General features: G+C 40.7%; 1 protein-coding gene across 1 annotated transcript; it reads left to right on the forward strand.

The window, feature by feature from the left end:
• Nucleotides 1-2,363: 2,363 nt before the first annotated feature.
• LOC140150116 (craniofacial development protein 2-like) lies at nucleotides 2,364-3,101 on the forward strand. The gene has a single exon (XM_072172120.1). It carries the CDS (start codon nucleotides 2,364-2,366, stop codon nucleotides 3,099-3,101), a length of 738 nt encoding a protein of 245 aa, XP_072028221.1.
• Nucleotides 3,102-12,555: the final 9,454 nt, after the last annotated feature.

The raw sequence follows: 12,555 nt of genomic DNA on the forward strand, positions 1-12,555 counted from the left end.
CAACACCGAATTCGATTGTTTCAAGCGCCTAATAAAGTGACTGAGTTGGTCTTGTTTAACAATAGGCATCGACTGACCACCGTTCTGCCTGTTTAGTCACCACAAATACGAAACGTCTCCTTTTTAATGTATATTGTTTGAATCAATATCATCAAGATTTTTCCCGGGATATTTTCACTCCATTTAACATCTGCTTTTGTAGATTAAATTTTGCAATATATAATCTAAAAGGTTGTAAGTTATGGTTTTGATTTAACAGTTACGGTTATCTACTTTGAGGTTAGATCGATAAGGTGTTTGGCATGTGGTGACTTGGAAGTCAAAATGGTCGATTCTTCGTCAGGCGGTTATCAATAATTATAACGGTTGATTCCGTAATTCTTTTAACAAGTTATAAGCCATTAATTAAAATGACATTAAAATGGCTTATAAATTGTAGATATTAACGAAAATGAAAAAGTTCAAGGTAATCACGAGAAGAACCGACCCTGTTGTTGAGAAATCGCCCGTAATGTAAATATAAAGCTTTTTTGTCCGAAGCTAACTGTTTAAAAATATAGGGCCAATATCTGTATACGAAATCGTGGATTGGAGTGTGAGCCCTAACTGTGTAAAACTCCGACTATAACGTTCTTTTTAGATTTAATTTCAATAAACCAAGATTCCTAATTTGAATTGGCATGGCAAATATCTTCATGAGTTATACTTTAACTTTATTAGAATCTGTTAAACAGTTGAAAATAAACGACCAGTATATCAGTATTATGACCGGCAATCATACTCCAGTAAAATATCGTAAGATTATGGACATTTGTAACAGTGTTGTAATGATGACAAAATCAAATTCTGGCCAAAATTGTTTAAAAAAAATAGCCAATCCCTAATACCTATAATCGCGACATAATCAATATTCGATTTGGTTTTTTTTAATCATTAACAACACAATGTGTAAAAGTATTGAAAGGGAGACACTGCTGCAGTGTCGGGGAGCTGAAAATTACCTTTGCCAACACCTGCAACCCCGGTTGCAAAGAATCAGTGATGTTTCTGGTGTTGGATTTCCCTTTTTGGGTGCTCCCAGGAGGATACATGTTTAGTGCTGAATCTTACTATAATTTGCCTAATGTTGTATGTATGTATGCGTGTATGTGTGTAAAAGGCTCCGTCAGTTTTGATCCCGGCCTCGCCAAATTCGCACGGGGGATGCAGAAAAATATGGGGAGTGTCGTAAGCTACCTTCGGTCGAAATCGGAGGTCGAAGGTCAAAGGTCAAATTTTAAACTTGGTCCGATTGGGCTGTAACTTGGTGGGTGGAATCCATGATGCGAGGGGAATGCGGAGGTCACATTTGGTTGAGATCGGTCAAGAATTGGGCTCAAAATTGGCGAAAATGCGGATCTTTGTTAAAAATCCAAAATCCACAGTACCACCATGTGTGCACTCTTTGTTCATCTATAAATAGCTCTGATGCATTCTTATGGCACCAATACATGTATATACATGCTCTATATAGGGATGTGGTGTGTGTTTATTATTTAACCCTTTAAGGAAGGAAGGAGTAGTCAGTACAATAAATACATGCATACATTAATTTAATTAATTAATTAATGTCATCCAAGGTCAAAAGTCATCCAATAGTCATCAAAGGTCATCAAACAGAGGACAAAGGTCATGTGGTTTCATGCTATGTTGCTGTTATGCATACGGGCATATTGAGCTTAATAAGCATTTACGCATACGGGTATATAACTCTAGTATTGTATAAAGAGCATAGGAGGTGTTTCATGGCTTTGATAGGTTAGGGTTAATACTGGTCTCTCAAGAGCACCTTGTGAGTTATGTGCCGGCTGGACTTGTTCCTTAAACTGCTGGAGAACAGTGCGGTTAGACCATGTGTTGTATTCTGGTAGGTTTAGTCTTAGTTCCAAGGTGTTCTGCCATGTCTCACTTTACTATAGCCTTTATCCATTCAGTGTCCACTCAGTATCCTTCATCTAATCCAGCTATAGTTCAAATAGTTTGGAACCACCTATTCCAATGGCGGATGAAGAGTACAACTCTCAACGGCTAAAGAGCGGATGAGAATGATTATGTTATTCCAACGGTCAACAGGATGGTGTTGAACATGTCACCATAGGTCAAATAACTTCACTGGCCAACGTGTTCCGGGCCAGGGGCGTGCCACTAAATATGTGGATTTCGGCTGCTGTTGCCTCCGGAAATATGCTGTTCAGGGCTAATCACCCGTTCAGTTGTCAGACATGGACTAAAATAAGTCTGACAAACTAATGATTACGAAAACTACAAACAAATATCCAAATACTAGATCGAAGGTAGCTGGGCAGACGTCTTCTTCTGACTCTATGACGGGCCAGCGGGAACCTGGCACACCATCACAGACTGTTGGTCCCGATATGTCTCGTCTACCTACCTTCAAACCACTTGTAGTATCCACCTACAATGTGCGTACACTACACCAACAAGGAAAAACCCATCAACTATTTACGGGTTGTAGCGATGCAGGCGTCGACATTGTCGGTGTGCAAGAACACCGTCTTATTACATCCTCCCCCACTGACGAATTATGGTCAGACGACAAGAACTGGGTACTTATTTACAGTTCTGCCACAGACCAGAGGCAGGGAGGTGTTGGACTTCTGATGTCAAGGCACATCCATAGGTGTCTTCAGAGCGTGCAGACCATCAATCAAAGAATACTGACAGCTTCTTTTAACGGGAATCCACAGCTTACGGTTACAATTATTTTTGCCCCAACTGAATCAGCAACCTCAGGAGAAAAGGACAGTTTCTATAATCCACTAGAAGACCATCTTGAAAAGGTGAAGAGGCACAACATCCACCTCGTCATTGGTGATTTCAATGCCAGAATTGGCCAAGATAGCCATGTATCTCATCCGGCTGTGGTTGGTCCTCATTGTTTTTATGATACAACAAATGACAATGGAGAGAGACTAGTGAATTTATGGCAGGAATTCAAGCTCCGTCCTTCACAATCAAGATTTCCCCAACCCAAAAGTCGTCTCTGGACATGGACGCACCCAACGGGCTCAAAACACCAACTGGACCACATCCTTGTCTAAAAATGCTGTTAGAGTTGTCCGCACCTTTAAAGATTCCCAAATCAGGGAGTTTGGCACTTGGATTCAAGATCAAAACTGGTCTAATGTGTTTGAAGCCAACAATACTCAGGAAAAGGTGGATGCTTTTTATGAACATCTTAACAGTGCAATGGAGTCATTCTTCCCACATGTCAAAGTAAAGAACCATGACAATGATAAAAAGTGGATTACCCCCCGAATTAAAAAATTGATTCGGGAACGCCAGGCAGCCTTTCTGGCTGAAGACAAAACTCAGTGGCGTCAACTTCGCAATAAAGTTCAACGTGAAATTGCTAAAGCTAAAATTAATTATCATGCCAACTCTGTCCGGAATTTACAACATAAGGACCCACGTAAATGGCACCAACAAATTAAAGTCATGACTAATGACACAAAGGCTGAGCACAACATACATGTCCCTGGTATTCAGAATTCTGATCATGTCAGTATTGCTAACAGCATCAATGAGCTATTTGTGAATGTGTCTTCCAACATCAATCCTCTGGATAACACAAAGCTTCCATCTTATTTACCAGCTTACAAATCACCACCTCAATTATATCCTTGGGACGTGTATGCTGAGCTCAGCAAGGTAAATCAAGTTAAAGCATGTGGGCCTGATGGCATCCCTCCAAGGTTAGTTAAAGAATTTGCCTATGAGCTGAGTGTTCCCTTAACAGAGGTTTTGAACACCTCCCTCATTGAGGGAGTAGTCCCTTCTCAATGGAAGAAGGCCATCGTAGTCCCAATACCAAAAACAAACCCACCAAGCATTGAGAAGCTACGTCCTGTCTCACTTACTGACTGCTTTGCAAAAATCAGGGAGGGTTTTATATCCAAGTGGGTTTTAGAAGATGTAAGTCATAAAATTGACCACCAACAGTTTGGTAATGTCAAAGGTGTGTCAACGTCACATTATTTAATTAGCATGCTTCACTTTCTTCATCAAGGCGCTGACAAGGCTGGCAACGTTGGCACAGTGGTACTCACGGATTTCTCAAAAGCATTTGACTTGATCGACCATACTCTGCTTATGGAGAAATTTATCCATATGGGAGTCCGTGAGTCTATTGTGCCATGGTTGTCTGACTTTGTCAGCAATAACAACAGTGTGTTCGTTATAAACATGTTCTTTCTGACTACAAAACTGTAAATGGAGGTCTCCCACAAGGTACAAAACTAGGCCCAATAGGCTTTCAGATTATAATCAATGATGCTGTTTCAAGTAGTGTGCCTAAAACAAAATGTTGGAAGTATGTCGACGATCTGACAATTGTTGAGAACTGCATCCACCCCAAATCCAGCCAAATTCAAGATGTTTTGGATGAATTCAGTGAATGGTCTGCCAATAATAATCTGAAACTTAATCCTTTGAAATGTCAAGCCCTACAGGTCTGCTTTAAGAGGAATCCACCCAATAATGTTATCAAAATCAATGACATTCCTCTCAACTTTGTTTCTGAGGCAAAAATTTTGGGTATTTGGATGCAGGACAACCTCAAATGGGATAGAAACATTGCTGAAATTGTGTCCAAAACCAATCGTCGGTTGTATATGCTTAGGATTTTAAAAGGTTTGGTTTTAATACCCAGGAATTATGTTCAGTTTATAAAGGATATGTTAGACCATTACTTGAATACGCCGATGTAGTTTGGCATTCCTCACTCACCACAACTCAAGATTATACTTTGGAGCAGCTGCAAAAAAGAGCTTGCAAAATAGTTCTGGGCAAATTGTATGATGGTTATGACAACGCTCTTAATCTGTGCCAGCTAGACTCTCTAGCTGATAGGAGGGAGGACCATTGTCGTAAGTTGGCCGAAGGGCTTTCTACTTCTATCCGAACAAAAGATCTCATCCCTCCTACCAGACTGGAGAGTCATGGCAGGGTCCTTCGCAATGCAAATCATATCTCTCAACTTTATGCAAGGACCGATCGTTTCAAAAACAGCGCTATTCCATACTTTATCAATTTATTGAATAACTAAGTGCCCTGAACTGTTTTGCATATTCTGACTTTTTTAAATATGTAATATTGAGCCAATTTTAGCCTTTTAATGGTGTGTATTTATAATGTTGTTGAATGATGTCTTGAATAAGTGCAATATTTTATTTTCTATCAACAGCAGTTGCTGTATTTTTCCTTGTTAATATTTATATACTGTATCTTTTAATGTTTAATTGTTTTTAATATTGTAAACCACTTGTAATTTGGCCTCAGGGCCACGATTTGTGTGTGAATAAAATATACTATACTATCCTTGTCAACAGCAAGTGGGTTAATTCCCTGCGCAATTGCAGAGCTTATAACTCTGTAGAGCTGGATTCAGACCATCGAATACTCAGCATACGACTGCACACAAGTCTCCGAACCACCAAAGGTAAACCTTGTAAGAGGCCTAAGTACAACTGGAAGAAGCTGCTTCATGCTCCTACTAAGAACCGTTTCCAGATTGAACTTTCAAACAGATTCCAGGTCCTCCAGTGTGATGACAACAACCAGTCACCAATTTCCGAGAGGTATGAAATGTTTGAGAAAGCAGTAGAAGAAGTCGCAGAAAAGGTTGTTGGAAAATGTAGCCCTTGTGGAATGCCAAGTTGGGTGACAGACAAGACCCTCAAGTTGAGATCAGAAAGAGATGCAGCCAAGAAGACATATCTACTTGTTAGAACTCGCCACGCCAGAGAAGTGTGGAGAAAGCTCAACACCCAGCTCAACGAGTCATATAGGGCTGATGAACTTGCCTCTATACACAGGCAGATGGAAGACCTGCAAGTAGCAAATGAAAATGGCAATTACAACACCACATGGAAAATAATCCATGACATCTCTGGGAAGAAGAAGAGATCAAATCCCAATGTGAAGAAGAGAGATGGGACAATCCCCTCAAGTGACAAAGAACTACTTGCTGAGTGGAAGGACTACTTCTGTGCCTTGCTGAACAATGACAATGGATCACCAACATCTGATCTCCCACCACCTGCCGACCAGGACTTGCCTATTTGTGCTGATCCCCCTACCTTGGAAGAGACAAGAAAAGCCATTCAAGCAATGAAAACAAACAAAGCTGCTGGTCTGGACTGTGCGATTACCACCGAGGCACTTCAGGGTGGTGGTGAAGCTATGGTAGACATCATCCATAAATTCTGTGTAGAAGTTTTTACAAAGCTTACGCCACCGGAACAGTGGATTACCAATGTTATTGTTCCCCTTCAAAGAAAGGAGACCTCAGCCTCATGAACAACTATAGAGGAATCACACTGATGTCAGTTGCAGCTAAGGTGTATAATAGGATCCTACTGAATAGAATTAGGGACCATGTTGATCCTGTAATAAGAAGTAACCAGGCCGGATTTAGACCAGGCAGAAGCTGTGCACAGCAAACGCATATCCTCCGTAGAATCATGGAGGCTTTCCATAGTTACCAACTTCCACTAACTATAACATTCATTGACTTCAAGAAAGCCTTTGATTCAATCAACAGGAAGATGATGTTTTCTGTTTTGCGGCACTATGGTATCCCAGAGAGCATCGTAAAGGCAATACGTGTACTGTATACAAATTCGCAAAGTGCCGTATTGGTAGATGGCAACATCTCGGATCCTTCCTAGTGACTACTGGAGTATTGCAGGGGGATGTTCTAGCCCCATTCCTATTCATTGTTCTCATTGACTATTTGATGACGATGGCTACCGAGGGGACTAACAGTGGCGTTGAAACACACCCGCGTCGCTCCAGGCGTTATCCTGCCAAGGTTTTGAACGACTTGGATTTCGCTGATGATATTGCCTTGCTTGAATCTTCCATCCCGCGGGCACAGGCACAGCTGACCAGAACAGCGGCTGCAGCAGAAAGCCTGGGTCTCATCATCAGTGTTCCCAAAACTGAGTACATGACCATCAACTCCAAGTATACGGAGAATCCATCAAGTATGTCACTGATTTCAAATATCTTGGTTCCATGATGGGCTCTAGCACCAGTGACCTCTCTAGACGGAAGGCGCTTGCTTGGTATGCATTTTGGAAACTGGAGCACCTGTGGAGAAGTCCAACAATCACTGTTGCAACAAAAGTCAAGCTGTTTCACACCACTTGTGTTACAGTATTGCTCTATGGCTGCGAGTCCTGGGTGATATCTGCCGACATGGAAAATAAGATCAACGCTTTTGGTACATCATGTTACAGGATAATGCTGAACATCAAGCGCACTGACCATGTTAGTAATGAAAGGGTCTATACCATCACCAACACTGTGCCTCTTATCAACTCTGTCAGATCACGACAACTATGATTCCTGGGACATATCCTGAGGATGCAGGAAGATGAACCATGCAGAAGATATGCTCTCTACACCCCACTACATGGTAATGCATGGAAGGCAAAGAACATCCTACTTGTCTTATGTGCAAAAACTGTTGGGGGATTTCGACAACTTTCTACTGCCAGATGTCATTGCCACTTTGGCTTCAGATCGTAGTACATGGAGAAACTTTGTAGCCGAATGAAATGAATGTGTAAAAGTTCATTTCATATACAGTAAGCAAAAGAATTAAGGTACCAGTTATGTTTACCCCCTGTATATCGTAAACAAAGACAGATATGTCATAATTGGAACAAGCAGCCAATAGCTGCATCTTTTAGCTCGAATTTAAGACCTCATTCGTCGAAATTGTTCAAGAAATAAAGACACGACGATCGAAAAACGCAAGGTAGATGCAAATTTAAAAGTTGCCGTTTGCTCCATTGCACGCCCTACAGTAAGCCGCAAAATTAAGGTACCAGTTGTGTTCACCCTGTATATCCTTCATAAAGATAATTATGTCAAAATTTAAACATGCAGCCAATACCTGTACTTTTAAGCTCTGATTTAAGACCTCATTGGTTGAGAATTAAAGAAACTGTGATCTAAAATGTAAGGAGGAAACGAAACCAAAAGTTGTACTTTTGTGTACTAATCAATGAAAGCACGACGCTAGTAACGTACTAATCAATGGAAGCACGGCGCTAGTGTTCTTGTTCAAGAACGCTTTGTGTACAAATCAATACAGTAAACCGAAAAAATAAGGTACCAATTATGTTCACTCCCTGTATATCCTAAACAAAAACAGATATGTGATGCGATCAAGCAAAATCAGTCGGAACTCGCAAATATCGATTTTGAGATATAGCCAAACAAAGGTAATGTTTCCTTTTCTTTCCTATCGTTTTGGAAACTCTTTAATTGCTCATATCTTTGGAACTGGTTGTTAAAATTCAATGGGGTTTTCTGCAAAATGCAGCTTTGTAAATGCCTCTTACTATCTTGTAAGAAAATGAAAATTTAATATTGCCGAGTTCCGACTGATTTTGCTTGATCGCATCACATATGTCATAATTGGAACCAGTAGGCAATAGCTGCATCTGTGGATAGCTCGAATTTAAGACCTCAGTTTGCTGCTGCATTGCAAGCCCTAAGAGAACTAGCGCCGCACTTCCATTGATTAGCACGTTAAAACTAGCCTCGTGCTTTCATTGATAGAACACAAAAGTGCAACTTTTGATTTCGTTTTTTCATTAGGTTTTAGATCACCGTTTCTTTATTCGCAACCAATTTCAACACGTAAGGTCTTAAATCAGAGCTAAAGAGTACCGGTATTGGCTGCTTGTTTTAATTTTTGACATACTTGTCTTTATTTAGGATATACATGGGTGAACACAACTGGTACTTTAATTTTTTGGATTACTTTACTTCATAAAGCAGTGTCTTGTTGAAAGTTGACAAGTATAGAAGATTGAATGAAGACGATTTATTTATACAATGATTTGATTTAATTTACATTATTACCTCATACTTAATTTGTTCTATTCACTTCAATCATCTCGATCGTTAACCTTCAGAACATTTCACATGCATGCTCTTTGTCTCAATGCCTTCTCGGACCATATTTATATTGGATGGTAATTTAAAATCGTGAAACCGTAGAACGATCTGTTGGTTGGCATAGATATTGAATAAAATTGAATCCCATCACATCAATTCAAATGTGCGCCCTTTTTTGAAATACTTTTTACCCGCGACTTAAAATATATGTAATATCTGTTGGAGACACCATTACGCACTTTGTCTCATCAAATTCGTTACGTATTATTGTCAAGGTCTTTGTCCGTGTAGTTCACGTGTATAAGTTCATTAAGATTCTGATGTAGTTTCAGGCAGTGTATTTTAAACAAAGAGAGATTGAAAAAGGAATTCATGTTTGGTAATTATTATGGCGTTTTATCACATTTCCGGCAAATTGTGGATCACTTTTCGTGTGTGATCCTTGCAATTCCAAAGTGGACTTGATCGTGACTGACGTCACATCCAGACATGACCTTGCATGGGTTGTGTCTTGTGAAATTCTATAGAGTGTTCTTATAATCGTTTTCAGTTTTCAGGATACATGACGTCCGTCGGCGCTGTCATTTTTCCGCTTTGCTAATTCCCGCCTCAGTGATTGGAGATTACAAGAAAATTCTATTGATTGGAGATTGCAAGAAAATTCTATTGATTGGAGATTACAAGAAAACTCTATTGATTGGTGCTTTGTATCTATTGATTGGAGATTACAAGAAAACTCTTTTGATTGGTGCTTTGAATCCCTTTTGGTTAAAAAGCGCTTGATAAATGTCCTTGTATATATTAAAACAAATCGCAAGCTGATATTAAAATAATCTGACTATTTTATTTGCCAGTTTTCCCCATATGCCTCGTCATTAGTCCTTGACAGACAAAGATATCCATACTTCTACCGAACTTGACTACTCATGGGCTTCATTAAGTACACCTATAATTTGTTTGATGCAAGAATTCGGCTGGAAACGAATTGGTATAATTCAAGAAATCCACGACTCCTTAATTCTAGTATGTAGCATTTTGTTATTGAATTAATTTGTCTCATTAGAAAAATAAACGTGATAATTTAAATGACTCAATTAGCAAAATATATTGAGATAGCAATGAATGACTTGTGATCATATGCCAATAACCACGATTACTAAGCGATGCATCATGCAAACAACGCACAGTGTCATCGCCCCGATATCTTCATGGCAGAAATCGCCATGGTAGATTGAATCCACAGCCACACATGGAGGGACATCCGACTAAGGCTACTGACAATAGCCTGGTAATTGACCTCTCTCTCTCTGTGTGAGCATGTATACGCCATGAGGTAAGGCTGCTTTTAAACTGCTTCGGTGTGCAACGGGTTTGATCGTCGCCGGAACACCAGGTATTTGGCCACACCACTCTTCGCCATACATACATTCTCCCAGCCACATTTCCCTAACATAATCCGGGAACATAATATGAAATTAAAAAAATAGAATAGAAGGAAATTTAATTAGGCAGAGGCGGGGCTCGAACCCACGCTGCACTGCGCCGCTATCACGTATACCATATGACCAGCGCCTTAGACCGCTCGACCACGAAGGACTTGATAGTGTCATCGTGAAAATTTAAACATATAATATTAATAAATCGCAACTTCATTACAAAATCATATTTTGGAATCTTATCTGTAGTCGGGCAGCAAACTACCCAGTTTTTAAGGCCCGTGGCCTTTTGATGAAGACAATGTGCCACCTATCCTAGCATGTTGTTTGGGTCCCAAGTAACATATTTATACATGTTTACAAAAATCCAGATGCAGCAGAAGGCGGCCATCTTGTTTTTCAAAATGGTGCCCATTTTGGCAAAATATTTCCAATATTTGTCAAACTGCCCCTTCCCAATGTGATTTTATTGGCACAGTAGTGATTGTTTTAGGCTTGTTATAGTAGTTTTGGCATGCAGTAGCACCAATATTAATGATTTACAAATTCAAAATGGCCACCGAAATCAATTTATTTCCTTCAAACATACAATAAGCCTACATCAATCTGGTAACATATGAGATTGGACATGTGACACGAATATTAAAATAATAACACACACAAATCCCATACTTAATGCACACAACACCCCCACACCCTTACCCCCCCGTATATTTCGTATATTATTTTAAAGTGCCACAGAAAATGTATCAAAAACGTTTTCTTGGCTCATACGGGTATCCGTTATACGAGAACAGTTGGTGGTGCTAGTTTGGGCTACAGGCTGTATTACTACATCCATAAGCACATGGCAGCAGGGGGTAACGTGGTTCTTTTTTTAAGGACAATTTTGCCCAAATGTGCCCAGTTGGTTGCACTGGTCTCCACTGAAAACCCACCCATCGATATACCAAAATCGCTGAAAAAGGTACCCCAAACCGTTGCACCTTCCTGTACACCTTCAAACAGGAAGACCCCCCAGGACATGGCATTGGCCAGACATTGAGAGGTATTGAGGGGTATTGAGAACAGGGTAAAAGGTACCGAGTGGTCCCAGAAATGGTTTATGGGTCCCGGGGGATGGAATTTTTAATGGTTTCTAGGGATGGAGTTAGGGATACCAGGGATGGGGTATAAAAGAGTACTAGTAACTTGAAGGGTACCGAAGGTCACAGGGACAACAGTTTATGGATCCAGGTGAAGGTGCTAGGTTCCAGGGGTGACATTAGGGGTGTCAGCAATGTGGTTTGGGGTACCAAGGACAGGGTTAGGGGTTCGGGGGATGAGATTAGGGGTTCCAGGAATGGGGAGAGTCCCATGGTTGGTGTTAGGGCACCTAAAACAATGCCTACTGTACCAATAAATTCACAATCTGAAGGGTCAATTTGAAAAATATTGGATAGGGTGAGGGGTACTGGGATGGAGTAAAGGGTCCCAGGGTTTGGATAATGGGTACCGGGGACAGCGTTAGGTGCACTGAGGAAGGGCTAGGGGTACTGAGGACAGGGTAACGGGTTATAGGTCCCGGTGAAGGGGCTTGGGGTTTCAGAGATGACCGGTCATGGGTCCAGGAATGGGGTTAGAGGTCGCATGATCGTGACGCGTGTTTGAGGTCCAAGGGATAGGATATGGGTGACTGGGGATTGAGTTAGGGGTACCAGTGTTGGAGAAATGGGTACCAGGAACTGAGTAAGGGGTACTGGGCATTGGGTATGGTGAACCAGATGTGGGCTAACAGGTTCCGAAGATGGTATTAGGGTCCCAGAGATGTTTCATGGCCGGGTCTCAGGGACGGAGTTTGGTGTTCCATGAATTGAGTTAAAGGTCACATAGCCTTTTGCCTGGTATATGGCTTGTAGAAGCGCACTTCCAGCTTGCTTTCCTCTTTATTTTTCACCACTGTTTTATTTCACCCCTGCATTTCTCCTTGCATGCCTTCCCCTTTATACTCTTCTTCATTCTAATTTCGCTTTAACTCTCCCAGCTATACAAATTTTTAGAATAAATTTGAAAATCCTTCGTTTAAATCCTTTTTACGCACCATGTTCATAAGATCAAAAACGCGTTCCATGTCGGGTTTTTTTCAAATGTGCGCCCCGTA

This window comes from Amphiura filiformis, chromosome 4 (genome assembly GCF_039555335.1).
Source record: "Amphiura filiformis chromosome 4, Afil_fr2py, whole genome shotgun sequence".
Lineage (NCBI taxonomy): Eukaryota > Metazoa > Echinodermata > Ophiuroidea > Amphilepidida > Amphiuridae > Amphiura > Amphiura filiformis.

Coding starts and splice junctions, on each gene's coding strand:
- LOC140150116 (XM_072172120.1), top strand. CDS start 2,364: ATGACGGGCCAGCGGGAACCTGGCACACCATCACAGACTGTTGGTCCC.